The sequence below is a fragment of the Podarcis liolepis genome (genome assembly GCF_965112155.1).
Source record: "Podarcis liolepis genome assembly, chromosome: 2".
Classification (NCBI taxonomy): Eukaryota; Metazoa; Chordata; class Lepidosauria; order Squamata; family Lacertidae; genus Podarcis; species Podarcis liolepis.
The window spans coordinates 112,775,741-112,794,549 of NC_139555.1; the positions used below are offsets into that span (position 1 = coordinate 112,775,741).

The 18,809-nt window shown below is 49.8% G+C and overlaps 1 protein-coding gene across 1 annotated transcript; it reads right to left on the reverse strand.

The window, feature by feature from the left end:
- Positions 1 to 1,679: 1,679 nt before the first annotated feature.
- Positions 1,680 to 14,679, reverse strand: LOC310701359 (zinc finger protein RFP-like). Its single transcript, XM_083492126.1, has 8 exons — positions 13,718 to 14,679; positions 11,125 to 11,535; positions 8,478 to 8,729; positions 8,269 to 8,291; positions 6,268 to 6,383; positions 4,037 to 4,063; positions 3,142 to 3,168; positions 1,680 to 2,802 (listed from the first exon to the last, which is right to left on the reverse strand). The coding sequence occupies exons 1-8, from the start codon at positions 14,072 to 14,074 to the stop codon at positions 2,069 to 2,071; spliced, it is 1,947 nt and encodes a 648-aa protein (XP_083348252.1). The 5' UTR covers positions 14,075 to 14,679; the 3' UTR covers positions 1,680 to 2,068.
- Positions 14,680 to 18,809: the final 4,130 nt, after the last annotated feature.

Sequence of the window (18,809 nt, forward strand, 5' to 3'; positions counted from 1 at the left end):
CACTCCTGTACCAATAACTACTTTATAACTTGCTTTACTGCCTATGCAACTTTCCTGACTGGTGTTTGGAAAAGCACATGAACTGGACCTTTGAAGAGTTTGTAAGTACAGTGGTACCCCGCAAGACGAACGCCTCGCAAGACGGAAAACCCGCTAGACGAAAGGGTTTTCCGTTTTGGAGGCGCTTCGCAAAACGAATTTCCCTATGGGCTTGCTTCGCAAGACGAAAGCCCATAGGGAAATCTCTGGGGACCTCTTTTAAATGCTAGCGGTGGGGAGCAAAGCCTTTCCCCCCCCCCGGACTTCAGAAGAGGTCCAGGAAGGCTGGCGGGGGCCGAAAGGCTTTGCTCCCCAGCGCCAGCATTTTAAAAGCAGTCCGGGATAGCAGGGAAGCGCTTCCCGCTATCCCGGACGGCTTTTGAAGGCAGGAGAGGCATGCCGGCAAGTCTCCGCCAGCAGCGGCAGCGCTGCCGCTGCTGGCGGAGCGCTCCGCGAAGCCTGGGCGCGCTAATGTCAGCGCGCGCAGGCTTCGGGATGCGGGCAAGTCTCCGCCAGCAGCGGCAGTGCTGCCGCTGCTGGCGGAGCGCTCCGCGAAGCCTGGGGGCGCTAATGTCAGCTCACGCAGGCTTCGGGATGCAGGCAAGTCTCCGCCAGCAGCGGCAGCGCTGCCGGCGGAGCGCTCCGCGAAGCCTGGGCACGCTAATGTCAGCGCGCGCAGGCTTCGGCATGCCGGCAGAGGTCCGCGAAGCCTTGGCCGGACAGCTTTTGAAGGCAGGCGGGGGGAGCAAAGACTTTCGCCCCCGCCAGCCTTCAGAAGAGGTCCAGGACCTCTTCTGAAGGCTGGCGGGGGGCAAAAGTCTTTGTCCCCCCTGCCTGCCTTCCCAGGGGCTTTTAAATCACCCCGGACAGCGGAGAAGTCCTCCGCTGTCCCGGGGCGATTTTAAAATGCCGCCCGCCAGCATTTTAAGATCGCCCCGGACAGCGGAGAAGCCCTCCGCTGTCCCGGGGTTTTTTAAAATGCTGGGGGTGGGAAGAAAAGCCCTTGTCCCCCCCCCCCAGCCTTCAGAAGAGGTCGGGGGACAGACTGTCCCCGGACCTGGTCTGAAGTCGGTTTCCCTAGGAACGCATTAATTGATTTTCAATGCATTCCTATGGGAAACCGTGCATCGCAAGACGAAAAACTCGCAAGAAGAAGAAACTTGCGGAACGAATTAATTTCGTCTTGCGAGGCACCACTGTAAACTAATTTTTAACTTGCTAAGAGTGTGGCCTTTTCTTAGGCTGGAGGAAGAGGGAAATTTTGGAATGGTGTATTTTCAAGGTCTAACAACATATATTTTCACATTTCACTTTGCTGCATATTTTGTTACTTTAAATCTCTGCAGGGGTTCTCTCACCAAGAGTCCTTGCCCCAAACATGATTTTTGGCATACAGGAACTCTTTTTTAAACAGTGGTACCTCGGGTTAAGTACTTAATTCGTTCTGGAGCTCCGTTCTTAACCTGAAACTATTCTTAACCTGAAGCACCACTTTAGCTAATGGGGTCACCTGCTGCTGCCGTGCCGTCAGAGCACAATTTCTGTTCTCATCCCGAAGCAAAGTTCTTAACCTGAGGTAATATTTCTGGGTTAGCGGAGTCTGTAACATGAAGTGTATGTAACCTGAGGTACCACTGTACATACATTTTTCCCTGGCTGGGTTCATTTTTTCCCCTGGCAGAGTTTCTGTGCCTATAAATCACACAAAAGTGGGGTTGGGGTGGGGACTCAACATAGCAACTGTGTTGAGCCTGAACATACCGAATCATTCTGTGTAACACAAAGAGCCTGTTCCTCTTTTTATTTTATTTTATCTCAATAAATGATCATTTCAAAGGTACAGCCACACAAAGACGACTCCAAAACCAGCCTACATCATTTGCAGGTGGAATATTTTGCAGGTGGAATATTCCAAGATCTGCGATGAGGAACTGGAAATCCTGCCATTTAGACTGTGGTCCTCCTTGGCTTCTTATACAACTACAGAAGAGGAACAGGGAAACCTGCGGTCCTCTCTGACGTTGCAGGATCAGAATTCCCACCATCCCTCATCAATGTGGAACGCTTCCGCGGCTGGTGGACGTTGGAGTCTAACTTCATCCAAGAACCACCGGTTCCCCGTCGCTGTTCTGGCGTTATCATTTCCGTTCACGGCAGCAGGGCTCCGAGGCCAGCACTTCAAAGCCGTCCCGCAGCTCCTCACTTGGAAAAAGGGCCGGAGCTTCTCCTCAGAGAACGACCCCGTGTGGTAGGTGAAAATCGAACCGTCGGTGTCGGCGTCAGAAAACTGCACCTGACCCCTTTCGTAATCCAGGGACACGCGGATCTTCTGGGGATCTTTTGCCAAGGCCAAAGGGGTTGGTGCGGGGAAGGTGAAAGCAAAGAACTGGCAAGGCCTAGATGGGCTACGGGAAAACCTCCCCACCGCCCACACCCCTTCGTTCGTATGGGTGCAGATAACGCCTTTCCTCCTCATGGTGTCTCGGGCGACCCCCACAGCCCACATTGCCCTCCCCCAGGTTTCCACCTCCACCACCCACCAATGTTTCCCTGCCGTGAACCCCTCCTGGCCCAGCACACAGAGCTCCCCGTTAAATCTCTCTGGGTTGTCTGGGAGGTCCCCCGTTGCCCCTCTGTTGTTGCTCTTCTTCTTCTTCTTCTTCCCCCCCTTCTTCTTCTTCTCCACCTCCCACCACACACTCTTCAAATCCTCAGAGACGGTAAGGCAAGGATGTGCGGTATTTGCATCAAGGGTGACATCCACTGCAGGAGAAAAGAGGGGAGAGGATGCCGGGTGGCGGTGTCAGGAGCGAGACGGAAGTAAATCACACTATCTACACAGGCTTGGCAGGGCGTCCGGCCTAATGAACACAGCAGCTCATCCCCACTAGGGTCTCACTCCATGGATCTGTTGCCAAGACGAAAAGCCCCACCTCCCCACAGCCTTCCACATTCTCTCCTCTCCAGCGTTTCCCCCCAAGCAATCTGAGACTAAGCCTTCATAAAGCCTGCTGCTTCTCTACCCATTTCAGCCCTCTTCCGGTCCTAAGAACCATCCAGTCTCTCCCACCCCCACGTTATCCAAATCATTCCCCGAGTTACCTTTGTTCAGGTCTTGCATCAGAGGAGCTGCGGCAGGGAGGAAAGAGTGACAAGTTTGGAGACAGATTAGCACTAAAACCAAAACAAACCCTCTCAATGAATTGTAGAGTTGGAAGGGACCCTCCCTGAAGGAATGTCGACTAAAGCATCCATGACAGGTGCCCATCCAACCTCTGCTTAAATAACTCTAAGGAAGGAAAGCCCACCACCTTCTGAGATATGAAATGGATTACTTTATTTTCCCTTGTGATCTCCATGTTCCAAGATAATTTCCTTCACTAAGGGAGCCTCACCTAGTGCCATCATTACAGGCAACAGGCAAAAACATTCCTCTTTACCCAGGCTTTTGACCATTAAATGCTCTATGGTCTCAGTTACAGATAGGTAGCCGTGTTGGTCTGCCATAGTCAAAATAAAAAAATTCCTTCCAGTAGCACCTTAAAGACCAACTAAGTTAGTTCTTGGTATGAACTTTCGTGTGCATGCACACTTCTTCAGATACACATCTTTAAGGTGCTACTGGAAGGAATTTTTTTTATTTTTACTCTATGGTCTGTTAAAGCTCAGGGGGGACAGGGACCTGTTAATATTATTATTATGCTTTTCTGCTTTGTATTATTATTATGCTTTGTACCAGGTTTTGTAAAATGTTTTTAATGTTGTACAACACCCTAGGATCTTTTGATAAAGCCGGACTATCCTAACGTGTGTTGGTGCAATAAAAACATCTCACGTTAAAGTGCAACTAAATTTAGCATTTTAATTGATTTTCTGTTGGAATTCATTGCTGTGGGAAGTCCCCCTCCCCCCATGGACCACACAAATGGTTTCCTAGATGCAGCTGTGTGGCTCCTCCAAACACCCCTCTTCCATCCAAAATGTCTGAGAGAATTACCTGTGTCTTGAACTTGCTCCAGAGATGCTGATGCAGAAGAAAAGACAGAAAAATAAATCAATCAGATAATATATACAGGAAGTTGTTTTGCAAACAAAGAATCGCAGCAGTTTCACCTTCAGGTTCCCACTCCCTTAAACGGGATTGTCATTAAATTCAGTGGGGTTTACTTCTGAGTAGACACATATAGGACTGTGCTATTACATCAGCACCTTTTCGTGTTTACTTATAAAAATATTTGTAGATTGCTATACCATACGGTAAAGGCTGAAGCAGTTTCCAACCACAAACAACACACACACACACACGCAATGAAGACCAGGTTAGTACTTGAAACCAGAGATCAAATATTTCAGAAACACCTTTTCTTAATTGCCTGTGTTAAGCTTGGAAGCACAGGAAAACAGGAAAGTTTTCATTGTGTCCAAAGGTTAAAAACAGCAGCCACCTCCAGGCCTCTATCTCAGCAGGACACATCCTCTACTAGTCATCTGCCCAGACACTGAGGTCCAGCTCCGAGGGCCTTCTGGCGGTTCCCTTGCTGCGAGAAGCCAAGTTACAGGGAACCAGGCAGAGGGCCTTCTCAGTAGCAGCACCCACCCTGTGGAACGCCCTCCCACTGGATGTCAAAGAGAAAAACAACTATCTGACTTTTAGAAGACATCTGAAGGCAGCCCTGTTTAGGGAATCTTTTAATGTTTAACAGGTTATTGTATTTTAGTGTTTTGTTGGAAGCTGCCCAGAGTGGCTGGGGAAACCCAGCCAGATGGGCAGGGTATAAATAGTAAATTATTATTATTCATCTAGTTTTTTTGCCTGGAACGTGCCATTGAACTCTAACCATGCCTGCCTGCTTGTCTGGGGGATGGTTAGAAAAGGATCCACGAAGGTGTGTGGAAACTAGCCTTCTGTACCAACGACAAAATTAACGTTCGTTGCTCTGCCTGCTTTTGCCTCTGGAAAGATGGCCATAAGGGACCGTGGCCCCTGGGCTGCCCCACCCAATTCAAAATTAAGATTATGCTGCTTGCAATAATGTTTTGCTGCTTAAATCTGAAGGCCAGGTTAATGGCAAGGAGATGAAAGGGAAGCCAAGTCACAAGGAGGACTTTGAAGCAGCAAGAGGCGACACTTTCCATGCGAATCGGGTGCATTTTCACTTAAGCTTCCCAAAACAAATGTTGCTTTGATCTCTTGTTGACTAGGAGAAACACTGTGTTCTGATATAGTAAAAGGTAAAGGAACCCTTGACCATTAGGTCCAGTTGTGAACGACTCTGGGGTTGCGCGCTCCTCTTGCTCTATAGGCCGAGGGAGCCGGCGTTTGTCCGTAGACAGCTTCCAGGTCATGTGGCCAGCATGACTAAGCCGCTTCTGGCGAACCAGAGCAGCGCACGGAAACACCGTTTACCTTCCCGCTGGAGCGGTACCTGTTTATCTACTTGCACTTTGAGGTGCTTTCAAACTGCTAGGTTGGCAGGAGCAGGGATTGAGCAACGGGAGCTCACCCCGTCGCGGGGATTCAAACCGCTGACCTTCTGATTGGCAAGTCCTAGGCTCTCTGGTTTAACCAACAGCGCCACCCGCGTCCCGGTATGCCGCCTTGCAGAAAAAGGTGGGCCTGGCTCTGAAAGTTTCTCTTCTTCAACAAGAAATGGACAGCTTTCGGAATGGAATGGTGAGGGGGAGGTTTAAAGGTAAGGTCACTTATACACCAGTTTGTCCTCCTCAAATTGGCTTCATGATATTATAAGCAGAACCTTGCTTCTTTGCTGATGCAGAACCAAAGGGGGAAAAGATTTTTTTTGAGATGTCTCCTCAGACATTCTGCGGAATCTCATAGGGTAGGACAGGTTAAGGAGTGAGTTAATTCTCCATAAGTTGGTACAAAATGCTTTTCTTTCCAGGGTGCATCTGCAGAATACTCATGACTGTCTTATCTCTGTTCCTGTGTGGTCAGGCACGTAGTTCTGGCCTATACCATAAGCTCCAATTACAGCATTCTGTGGTACTGTGTGGCGCAGAACTGTGGAGAAGGATTGTTGGAAGACAGAAATGGAAAGACATGTGAAGAAGAAATAGAAGACTAAACTTGCAGGGCTTTGAACTTGCACTTTAAGCAAGGACTATGAAAGCTGAAAGCCCTCTCTGGGCTCAGAGAGAGGCCTTCTTGAAGCAACTGTGTTTTGTGTTTAGCAAGTAAAGGAAACCCTGCTATGCTTTTGGCGGTACCTTTATACTTCTCCGTAGCCTTTTCCAGCGCAGAACTTTTCTCCACGGCGATTTTGAGCGTCTCGTCCCACCAGTGAGAAAGGTCCGATTCGTGCTCGGATGCTTTCTTCTCACACCTGGAAGGGAACGCGGTCAAGTTTAAATAACAGCAGCAGACGTACAGCTTTCGAAACGTTAAACGAGAGGGCTGAGCTCTTACTCAAGATGTACTTATCGGGAAGGTGCCCTAAACTACTGTTTCGCGGCCTGAGATCTTTTGAGCCAACTGCTTCTAATCCGGTCAAATTCATCCTGAACTGGGACAGCCTCCTATATTTCCTCCTCTAGCACCTGTCCACCCTGGAGGAGAACCATCTAGATTGGTTATAAAAATTGCCTAGGAAGCTTGCAGGGAAGGGAGAAGCAAAGGCCCAGCGCCAAGAACGAAATACGTGTGTCAAAGGATGAAGCAAACATCAACAGAGGTGCAGTTAAGATACTTGGGTGCTAGCAGGCCACACATAGCACTTTGAAGCCCCAATAACCAGCTGATGGCACACACGTGGTTTAATTTCACACTGTGCAGGTGGAAATGAGTCCCATGACTATCAATCTCAGGTGACAAGGGGGTGGCCAAGACCACCCCCCTGCCAGAATGGGGTCACGGGGGGCGGAGAGAGGTAAAGACCTGGCCCACTGGCCTAGACCCAGTCTCCCACACTTGCCTTAGGCAGGAGGACAATCTGGTGTTTGCCACAGAAGGCAATTGGCTGATCATTGGTGCATTTGCGGGGCTTCAAAGTGCTGAGTCACCGGACATTGCAGGCGCCCCTTTTTTGGCGACCTGAGTCTTTACTCCGCAGGCGGCAACAGGTTTAAGAGCAGGTGGGCCTGGCCTGGCCAAAATGGAAACACCAGCGCAGAAGAAAGCAGGGGCCGATTGCCCAGCGGCAGGGCAGGCACTTCACATGAACATGTCTGCATGTTCTTTCCATGGCAGCTTCAATAAAAAGGATCCCAAGTACAGTCGTACCTTGGATCTGAAACGCCTCGGCTCCCGAACAATCGAAATCTGGAAGTGAGTGTTCCGGGTTTTTGAACGATTTTGTTCCTGCAGCCAATCAGAAGCCGCGCTTTGGTTTCCGAATGTTTTGGAAGTCGAACAGACTTCCAGAACGGATTCTATTCGATTTCCAAGGTACGACTGTATAGCAGAGGACTAAGTCTAAAGGTGAAGGGACGCGGGTGGCGCTGTGGGTTAAACCACAGAGCCTAGGACTTGCTGATCAAAATGTCAGCGGTTCGAATCCCCGCGACGGGGTGAGCTCCCGTTGTTCGGTCCCAGCTCCTGCCAATCTAGCAGTTCTAAAGCACGCCAGTGCAAGTAGATAAATAGGTACCGCTCCCGCAGAAAGGTAAACGGCCTTTCTGTGCACTGCTTTGGTTCGCCAGAAGCGGCTTAGTCATGTTGGCCCCATCACCCGGAAGCTGTATGCCGGCTCCCTTGGCCAATAAAGCGAGATGAGCGCCGCAACCCCAGAGTTGGCCACAACTGGACCTAATGGTCAGGGGTCCCTTTACCTTTAAGTCTAAAGGTAAAAAGGCCACTACTCCCTCCTAGGTATCTGAAGGGCATCTGATTGTGAGGTTGTAGAGAAGTCACCCTTTTCAGAGAACATAAAACTCCAGAACCTTCATCTACTGCCGTTGGAAGGAAATGGTTTCTAATGACTGACTGTACTCCAGAGTGCCTTTACGTGGGCCTGTTTTACAGAAATCTGTTCCCTGCCCCCCAAACGAACACCAAGGTTGTTTCACAGGGGGTGAAAAAGGAGGAGTGTGAGCAAGGCTAGATAGAAAGGGGATTGGGGGGAGAAAGACCAAATTAAAAGAGCAAAGAAATGAACCTCACACAACACGGAAGGAAACATTATTGTTTGCTTTTCAGAAACCCACCAAAGGGAGCAAATTTCTTCCGCAGGAAAGCAGAAAGGGTGTGTGTGAGAAAAAAGAGCCACATACCTCGTTAAGGCTCTTCTGATGTCCTGAAAAATAAAAATAAAAAGATAAACGGGTGTCAATTACACAGGCAGGGAAAAACACAGGGCTGTTTTTCGTTCAAGTGAGAATTCCCCACCCCCACCGACCTGTGGAAAAACAAATGGATGGACCCAGGTTCATTTTCTTTTTCGTTCAAGAGACCTGGAAGTCACCTTTGCATTAAGCCTCACCTGGAGGGATTCCTTCGGGGGCTGGAAGACGTGGTACGATGGCTGCACGTTTCTCGCCTCCGTCGCCACGATCAGGTTTCTGAGTCGGGAAAGCTCCCCAGAGAGGTCGGCAAAGTTTCCTTCACCCCTCCTCCAAATCTTTTTCTCCAGATCTCCCAGCTCACCTAGCCAGAGACGCTGTTTCGCCCGGAGAAATACCTGCATTCTCTGGACGGCGGATCTGATTTTCTGCTTCTCTGCTTCTAACTGCGCCTGGGGAGGAAAGATTTCAAAGGAAGTGCAGAGGTGGAAAATGAGAGTCAGCCGAGGGTCAGTTTAGGACCAGTGACTTTAACTATGCTTCTCATCAACAACTGGAGGGTCATCCACACTCCCTTTGTGGCCCTGTATTCTGAAAAGTCTGATATGGATTATGTTAGACACTTAATGGGAAACCTGGTTAGTTTCTGGCCCCAGACTCGACAGCAATACATATTTTACTAGTGTACTAGTGGCGCTGTGGGTTAAACCACAGAGCCTAGGACTTGCTGATCAGAAGGTTGGTGGTTCGAATCCCCGCGACGGGGTGAGCTCCCGTTGCTCGGCCCCTGCTCCTGCCAACCTAGCAGTTTGAAAGCACGTCAAGTGCAAGTAGATAAATAGGTACCGCTCCGGCGGGAAGGTAAACGGCATTTCCGTGCGCTGCTCTGGTTCGCCAGAGCTGTCTGCGGACAAACACAGGCTCCCTCAGCCAATAAAGCGAGATGAGCGCCGTAACCCCAGAGTCGGCCACGACTGGACCTAATGGTCAGGGGTCCCTTTACCTTTGCTAAATACGTATCTGAATTTCCCCCCTTCTTTATGATCAATGCTGCTCATAGTTGTTCTTCAGCTACCCTGCTTGGGCAAGAGAGTCAGGAGTTTCCCATTTTATTTTTCCAATTCCTTTGCCTCTGTTGAGCTCAAGACTTCAGTTTTACTTAAAAACATATTTTTTCTTACCATTTACCTGGACCCTACATCTTGGACTTTATCTCTTGGATTGATTTGATTTTGGGGTTGGTTTTCCCCAGCCTTAACTTTAATCTGAACTGCCTTACAGCTGGGAAACTTGATACACGCTGCATATAATTAGTTGGCCTTGTGTTCAGGTGGGGTTGAGCATCCGTTGCCAGTTCTTTTGAAGGCATCTCGGAAAGAAGAGGCGGCAAGACTTAAATTGCAGCTGAATTTTAATCCTGAACGCTGCAATCTTTGCATGCAACGGCTGTGTCACATTGTTTTAACACAACACAACACATTTTTAACTTTTCCTGCAATCACGGCCTATTCCACATTACAGTGGACGCTCGGGTTGCGAACGTGATCCGTGCGGGAGGCACGTTCGCAACCTGCAGCAGCGCGTCTGCATGTGTTGCAATTCGGTGCTTCTGCACAAAGCGTGATTTAGCGCTTCTGCGCAACCGCCAAAACCAGGAAATAACCCGTTCCGGTACTTCCGGGTTTCAGCACGTCCGTAACCAAAAAAAAACCAACCCAAAACCCCGCAACCTGAAGCGTCCGTAACCCGAGGTACGACTGTACTTTTCATTCAATCACCAAATTATGCCGCCTGCGCAGGTCATGTTTTCTTAGATTTCCTTGCCTAAAACTTAAGCTAGTGCATTTTCTAGTTCTCTGAAATTTCTTACATATCATGTTTGCATTGACATATAAAATCCTAGTTTAGGACCTGACTATTTGCTGGACTGTCTGCTCCCCCTAGTGTCTGAAACCAAGTGGAGTCTCTGTCTTACCTGTGCCAGCATTTGGAAAGGAGAAAATACGTGAGTTCTATGCAGAACCTCCCCAAATCTGGAATGACCTCACAGATCCAGCTGATGCCAACCCTGATGGGTTTTAGGCATCTTGTAGCGACTGACTTGAGCATCTGGTTAAGGCTGGCCTAGGCAAACTCGGCCCTCCAGCTGTTTTGGGACTACAACTCCCATCATCCCTAGCCAACAGGACCAGTGATCAGGGATGATGGGAACTGTAACCCCAAAACATCTGGAGGGCCGAGTTAGGCCATGCCTGGGTTAAAGTGACTACAGAAGTCTTGCAGCTCTCACTGTGCTGTAAATCTCACTGTGTTTCAAAATTGATTAATGATTATTATAGATAGATAAAAGAGGATCTTACTCAATTATTATTTTGAGGACAGGTTATACCAAGGTATAAAAGCCATAGAAAAACAGGTAATTGAGCAGGTGATGTGTAGGGCAATGTGATGAATGTATTTTGAAATGATAGTTGGAAAGATTATTGTATTGGGAGCAGCAAAGAAGGGAGAAAAATAGACAGGACATGGCGGGGAGTCAGTTTTTAATTTTTTTAAAAAATCTGGAGACAATTTGTTATAAATTATGGAAAGTCAATAAAAATAACCGGCAAAAAGGTGTTTTACTATGCTAAAAAAATCACCACAGCGTGTTTCCTTTTTGTATTTCTCCCACACGTGTGGGATAAGAGGTTTGAGTTTTAATCTACGAATTTAATCCTTAATCCATCTCCTGCGTAATCTTTGCATGACCTTTTACTCCAGGGGAAACTCATAGGGCTGCACAGAACCCTCCAAAAAACGAGCCAGAGCCATTTCCTATGCCCACCTGCCATATCGATTTCTTACCTTGTATTTTACGGAGATCTTGCTTATAGAAGACGCGGTGTGGCCCTGGTCAGCGTGCAACCGGTCCCAAACCACACCCCCTGGTGCCTGATCATCCCCTGGTGCCTGCTGCCTCTGGGGCTCTTCCCACTTTCTCTTCAATCCTTTCCTTTCCTGGAAGTTCCTGACGATCTCGACCATATTTGCCAGCTGACGGTTTGGCCTGAAGTTCCTTTGCTTGATCCTCTCTCGACACTGAGGGCAGCAGGAGTCTACGTTGGGGTCCTCCCAAAGCTGGTCAAAGCAGGCTTGGCAGAAGTTGTGCCCACAAGCGATTGTAACTGGGTCTATGAAGTACTCCAGGCAGATGGAACATGTCGCCTCCTCGAGGAGCCCCTCAATAGCACCCTCGGCCTCCATGGCTACCTCCCCCTGAAGCATAAGGACAAAATTATCAGTTTCATTTGAGATCTCCAATGCAGACTGCGTGTTTCCTTCTCTAGAACAGCCAGGGGAGTTATGTTAGCTGGATGGAACTAGACTACAGGATCCCCTTAATCAATCAGTGGTTGGTTTGTTTTTAATAACAGGATTAGTAACTGCCTATGGGGCCTGTTTTAGGGACACCGGTGGCGCTGTGGGTTAAACCACAGAGCCTAGGGCTTGCCAATCGGAAGGTCGGCGGTTCGAATCCCCACGACGGGGAAAGCTCCCGTTGCTTGGTCCCTGCTCCTGCCAACCTAGCAGTTCGAACGCACATCAAAGTCAAGTAGATAAATAGGTACTGCTCCAGCGGGAAGGTAAACGGTGTTTCCGTGCACTGCTCTGGTTCGCTAGAAGCGGCTTAGTCATGCTGGCCAATAGTTTTGCTTGACTACTTTAATTCGCTCTACGTGGGGCTGCCCTTGAAGCTGTCCCAGAAACTCCAGCGGGTGCAGAATGCTGCAGCAAGGCTCCTCACAGGGTCTCTGCCATGGGAGCATATTCACCCAGTGCTTTTCCAGCTGCACTGGCTCCCGGTGGAGTACAGGCTCAGATTTAAGGTGCTGGTTTTGACCTTTAAAGCCCTTCACGGCCTAGGACCCTCATACTTACGGCACTGCCTCTCCTGGTCCATATATAGCAACACCCTAGAGGTTCCGGGCCCTAAGGAAGTTAGATTAGCTTCAACCAGAGCCAGGGCCTTCTCAACACTGGCTCCGGCCTGGTATAACGCTCTGTCTCATGAGACCAGGGCCCGGCGGGATCTGATTTCTTTCCGCAGGGCCTGCAAGACAGAGTTGTTCCACCTGGCCTTTGGCTTAGAATTTGATTCCCTCCCCCTCTTTCTTTTTCCTTTCTCCTCCTGTGAAGAGGCTGCATCCTAATGTTTTAATGTTGTATTTTAATCTTGTTTTTTAAATTGTATTTTAATCAACTTGTTTTTATTATTGCTTGTTAGCTGCCCTGAGCCCAGTCTTGGCTGGGGAGGGCGGGGTATAAATAAATATTATTATTATTATTACTACCCGGAAGCTGTATGCCGGCTCCCTCGGCCAGTAAAGTGAGATGAGGGCCGCAACCCCAGAGTTGTCCGCGACTGGAGCAAACGCCAGGGGTCCCTTTACATTTACCTATGGGGCCTGTTTTAGTACAACAGCTGGCAAAACACAGGATTTATTTGTTAGCTCATTCCAGTCCCAAACTATTTGGGAGTGGCAAGGAAACCTGTTGCTAGTTAAACCAGGATCCTCCAAAATAATGTGGGCAACACATCTAGCCCCTAAACATACAGGTGACACCACTGCCCCATTTTGTGAGACGCCTGGAGATTTCCCCGATCCTAACCCGCAGGTTCCTCTTAGCCAGGGGTCAGCAAACTTTTTCAGCAGGGGGTCGGTCCAGTGTCCATAAGACCTTGTGAGAGGCCGGACTATATTTTGGGGAAAAAATAATGAACAAATTCCTATGCCCCACAAATAACCCAGAGATGCATTTTAAACAAAAGCACACATTCTACTCATGTAAAAACACGCTGATTCCCGGACTGTCTGCGGGCCGGATTGAGAAGGCGATTGGGCCAGATTTGGCCCCCGGGCCTACCCATGCTCTTAGCCTCTGAATCAAAGAGCGAAAAAACCGATTCTCAAATTAGGACACGTGCAGAGCAGGATCTGCTAGTTGATTTGAAGTAGATGGGCAAATATTTCAAGATTCAAACTGTTTAATGATGACCCACCCCAATTTAAACTAATGAACTGGGGGGGGGGGGAGCTGCCAGAATCAGGAACAGATCTTTAGGTGGAAGGACCATGTGATCTATTCAGCTCTTGAACCCCAGAACTGCTTTCTACCTGCTGCAATGGTATTTCTTTATGCTCTTTATCTTTAGTTTTTTAAATATTAGAAATATATAAAAAAACAAAGTCAATCCCACAAATCTCCTGACGTGGGTGAGGGGAGAGGAGAAAAAACTCAAGGCCAAGGAAAAAACCCACCTCCCCCTTTGCATTTTAGACCACCTTTTTGTTCCAGTATTTTAAAGTTGCAAACCTCCCAGGCAGGAATGAAGGATATAAATGAAATAAATATTAATAAAAAATCTCTTCCGTGAGCACGCAACGCCGGCTCTCACCTGTCCTGCGCGCTGGAGTCTCGTGGGAGCGCACAAACGTTCTGGGATCCGCTCCGAAAGTTCGGACGTTCCCTGCGCCTGCGATTGGCCAGAGCAGCCGAGCTCTCCCGACGTTCCAAGCGACCTCTCGCCCAATCGGGTGAGAGAGTGGGAGGCGCGGCGCGCTGGGTGGTCCAGGGCGAAAGCACATGGGCGGCAGCAGTAGCCGCAGCAGAGCAGCTTTCCGCTTCGGCCCCGGGCGCTGGTTACGCAGGAGGCTGGCTGGCTAGGATGGGGCAGGGCTGTATACGCACGAGAAACGGAAGCCTCCGTTTTACGAGCTGCAACGATTCCGCACACTGTATTTCGCTTAAGCATATAACCCGATTCCCAAAGGGCGGAGGCGCTTTGCACATGCTCAAGGGCGCTAGTGCTTTCCCCTAGGGATCCACATAGGGGCTCAAGGCTAATACCGAGCACAGATTTGGAGAGTCGGGGAGGCTTACTGGCACATGGAAGCTCAATAAAATAGCAGGGTTTGGGGTTTTTTTTTTTGCACAAACACGCTTTTAACTGAGCCGCTCTCCTGGCTGCAAGGCGGATCCGCGTGGCTGTGTTTTTTGCCCCCTATTTTCCTGCTAACTCGAGACGCCATGTGGGGGGTGGGGAAATTAAAATGATGAGGAGCTTTGCACCCAAACCTTGCCTAATTTACTGCTTCTCCATCCCATAATGAGTCAGGCAGAAAATAAAAATAAATATTTATTTATTTAATAAATAATATTTAATAACTATTTAATAAATAAAAATAAAGGGGGTGCCTTTTATAAAAAATTTTCAGCACCTCGCGCTGCCTTCTTTGCATAGGGCAAAAGAGAGTGCACGAAGAATGGTGATTTTTTAAAGCTACTCTTCTCCCGCTCCGCTTTTATACAGACGAGCAAAGCCAAACCTTTGAGCTCGATGTTAGTTCGGATGGCGAGTAAACTTGCTGCTCTGGAAATTCGAGGCTGCCTGCCTCTTCCCATTGGTCGGAAAGGGCTCAGCCTGGGGAGTTCGAACTCCGTTGCCCAATCAGGGACGGCGGGGCAGAGCAAATGTTAACTCTTCTGCGTGCGGTACTTTCCGTGATGTTTGGGGTTTTTTTGGAGGGGAGGGGCGCCCAGCAAGCCCCCAGGCTACCATTTATTTCCTTAAATCCCACCTTCCGTCCGTCATTGAACTGTAGAGCTGGAAGGGTCCACTAGGGTCATCTAGTCCAACCCCCTGCAGGAATTTTTTTTTTTGCTCAGGTTGGACTCGAACCCACAACCCTAAGATTGAGTGTCATACACCACTTACTGCACTATATCATGTACATTCCTTTTCTGCCAGGCCTTTAGCTGAGTAACATTTTATGTTCTTTTCAGAGTCGGAAGGGACCCCCCCCCCCCAGGATCACCCAGTCAACACCCCCTGCACTGCAGGAATATGCAGCCGTCTCATACAGGAATCGAACCTGCAACCTTGGTGTTATCAGCACCATGCTCAAACAAACTGAGCATGTGTTTGGGGGGGGGGTGTTGCAGGTGTTACCGGAAAAATCCGAGGGCTCCCTTGGACAAAAACAAAGACACCAACCAGAGTAAATTGGAGCAAATCAGCAGCCTGTAGGCTTGGCCTTTATTGAACTGTTGCAACAGGGTGTTCCCCTCACTTGCAGGAGAGAGGAAAGACCCAGAAAGATGGTGTGCAAGACCTTATAAAAACTTTTGAAATTCCCCTCCTCTAGGTCAAGCCCACCCCCAGAAACATCATGCATACATTACAGAAAGGAGGGGTTGAGGGAGGAGTTGTGGTGGTAACCTGAGTGTCCTGTCACCTGGCTGGTTCCCCCTTTCCCCCTCCCCATGAGTCACTTCCAGGAGACAAAGGGGAGTTGGCAGTTTCCTGCCCCCAGAGGGAAGATCTGATCATTGTCCTTTGTTTCAGTCCATGCTGAATCCACTCCCATATGCAAGTTCTTTGTGAACTTGATGGTCTTCTGTCCAGGACCATCAGGGTTGGCATAGCAACTGGGCAGGGCTCCTGTGGATGTGCTGGGATGGTGAAGGGATTATGGCTGGCCTGTATCAAACCTTCCCCATTTTGTAGTCCTTCCTTCATGGAGTCAAATAAAAGTGGAACAGTGCAAATCCAATGTATGGTTGATTTTTCTATGAATTTATAACAGAAGCGTGGTATATGTAGTGTGTGAGTGTGTGTGAAGTTTGTACAAACTGAATGATTGTACAATGATTGTACATCATTCAGTTTGTACAAACACGACTCACACACGACATACGCGACGCTTCTGTTATAAATTCATAGAAAATCACCCATACATTGGATCTGCACCTTTCCACTTTTATTTTACACCATGAAGGAAGGGCTATTAAAGGGGGGAGACTTGACACAAGGCAGCCAAGCCCTACCCAGTTGGCATGACAACCTTGATGGTCCTATGCATATGGGAGTGGATTCAGCAGGGACTGAAACAAAGGACAATAATCAGCTCTTCCCTCTGGGGGCAGGAAACTGCAAACTCCCCTTTGTCACCTGGAAGGTACTCATGGGGAGGGGGGAAGGAGGAACTGGCTAGGTCAGTGTTTCCCAACCGGTGTTCCGCGGCACACTAGTGTGCCGCGAGAGGTTGCCTGCTGTGCCGTGGGAGGGAGGCGGGTGAGTCGGGCGGCGAGAGGCGGGGCGGCGGCGGCGAGGAGAGGCCGCCCAGCGCGGGGCTCTCGCCGTCTGCCTGCCTGGCTGCCTGCGTGGCGCTGACGTCACGGGGCTGTAACGTGCCCCACATAGGCACACGCGGGGCGGCGAGCGAGCGAGCTCCCACATCCCATCGCCGGCTCTGCACCAGGCGGTAGAGCTCGGCGAAGTCGCTGCGCTGGAAGGCCAGCAGCGCGCGCGCCTTGGCCAGGCTCTCGCCCGCCTGCGCCTCCAGGCACGGCGTCGGGCGGCAGCGAGCCCAGGAAGCGGCCCAGCCGGCCGGGGTCGCCCACCTGCAGCAGCGCCTCGCACACGCACGAGACCTGCTCCGCCGAGAAGCGCGGCGAGCGCAGAGGATCGGGCGCGGTGGAGGCCAGCCCCGCTCTTGGAGAGGACGCAGCAGCCGTCGCCAAACCCGATCCTCCTGCTCCGCCGCCGTCCCCTGGCTCTCGGCCGGGAGGAGCCTGTGGCGACGGGGCGGGCGCCGAAGTTGGCAGACGTTGGCGCGCCTCCTCGGCAGCGCCTTCGTCCTCCTCCTCCTGCCTCTGCTCTCCTCTGGCGGCGGGGGTGCGCCGCCCTCCCCGGCCGGGGGGCTCCCGCGGGGAAGGAGGCCATGTTCGCGGCGCGCGGGATCGTGGCCCCTCTCGCCCGCCTCCGGCCCGCTCCCCTTCCCCTGCGCGCTGCCCTAGCCGTGCGGGTCTCCTCCCCCTGCGCCGCCGTCCCCTTTCCACATCCTAGGAGCCGCGGTCCGCCTACCGCCCCCGGGCCGCGGCACGGCTCCCAGCCCGGGCTGGCCTCCGCCTCCTGGGACGCGCGCCCACCCCCGCGGCCCCCCAAACTTCGGAGCAACTCTCCAGACGCTTCTCCCCCGCCTCGGTCTCCCTCCTTTCCACTTCTCTTCCCCCCTTCCTTCCCTCTTTCTTTCTCTTTCTCTCCCACCCGCCTTTCCTTCTATTAACTTTCCTTTTTTTATATAAAATTTTTTATTGGTTTTACAAATTTTTTAAGAACAAAACAAACACTTAAAAAGACATACAAACACGTATAGTTTCATAACCTTTTTTCATAAACCTCCTTTCCGGGACTCCCCCATACCCCCCCTTTCTGCATCCCCATGTCCATCTATTAACTTTCCTTTCCCCTCCCTTCGTCCTTCCTACTTTTACTCCTGGGCTCCTCCCCCCTTTGCGAAGCCACAAATCAATCTCTCTCTCTTTTTCCCCCCCTCTCTCTTCTTTGCTCAGACGCAAAAAAGCGCCGCTTTTTGGAAATCCGGACTGCTGTCCCCGCTGAAACGATACTTTAAAAAAGGAAGAACCCACTGGCTCTTATTTCTGTTTAAAGCAGTAGATCCCGAACTCTTTTGGCCCACTGCCCCCTTGGTTCCACATCCCCCAGTGTCCCCTCTGCTTACTCTATAGAAAGCATTACAGGGGTTAACACGGCTCGCTGAGGAAGATATTAATAGAATTCTGCATTTGGGGGGAGACCCTAACAGTCATCTACCATTACCTTCTATGCTGTTACTATTTTTTTATTTTTTTTTTACATAAGTAAAAAGTGACCTTTCCCCATCTGGCATGGTGGTGTGCCTCGAGATTTTTTTCATGAAACAAGTGTGCCTTTGCCCAAAAAAGGTTGGGAAACACTGGGCTAGGTGACAAGACACTCAGGTTACCACCACAACTCCTCCTTCAACCCCTCCCTTTTTGTGATGTGTCAATGATGTAGTTGTGATGTAGTCTTAGGGGTGAAGCATGAGGGATTAGTACGTAATAAAATTTGGGTTCTCTTTTGTTCGGGGGCTTCCATCTTGTTTCACCTGGTGGCAGGTGGGAGTCCTGTCGCGACAGTCTTCAATAAAGACCAAGCCTACTGGCTGCTGTTTTCCTCTGGTATTCCTGGCTGGTGTCCTTGTTTTTTTGTCCAAGGGAGCCCTCGGATTTCTCCGTTAACAGTTGGGAGGGGGGTGTTACTGGCTTCTCTCGTTCTGGTTTTTATTATCCATTTTGTGTTTTTGTATTTACGGCCCTGAGATCTTTGGGTGAAGGGCAGTGTACACATTTTATTAATAATAATAATAATGTACATCAGCTGCTCTTCTAAAAGCATTTTATCAATGCATGTGACATCCCGCCACACAAAATCCTTTCTCCACCCTCATGCAAAGGAAGTATTCTGTTATGTATTAACAGCTGGGTGCTGCCCCATAAACGAACAAGAACAATTGCTTTGCTGTGGTGTTGGTGCACAGCAAATTTGTTCACTTGATCTATACTTGTCTGTCTTTCCCTCTGTAGGATTTTTGTTTTGTGTTTATAATGAGACCCCTTGAAAAAAACACGTAAGCGTCATAGGTGTATAATAACAATTGTAA

Excerpts from the sequence above, each read along its gene's own strand:
- LOC310701359 (XM_083492126.1), bottom strand. The coding sequence starts at position 14,074 with ATGCTTAAGCGAAATACAGTGTGCGGAATCGTTGCAGCTCGTAAAACG. Across the intron at positions 8,292-8,477 it reads CCCCGAAGGAATCCCTCCAG|GACATCAGAAGAGCCTTAAC; the intron begins GTGAGGCTTAAT and ends TTTATTTTTCAG. Across the intron at positions 6,384-8,268 it reads ATCAGAAGAGCCTTAACGAG|GTGTGAGAAGAAAGCATCCG; the intron begins GTATGTGGCTCT and ends GTTCCCTTCCAG.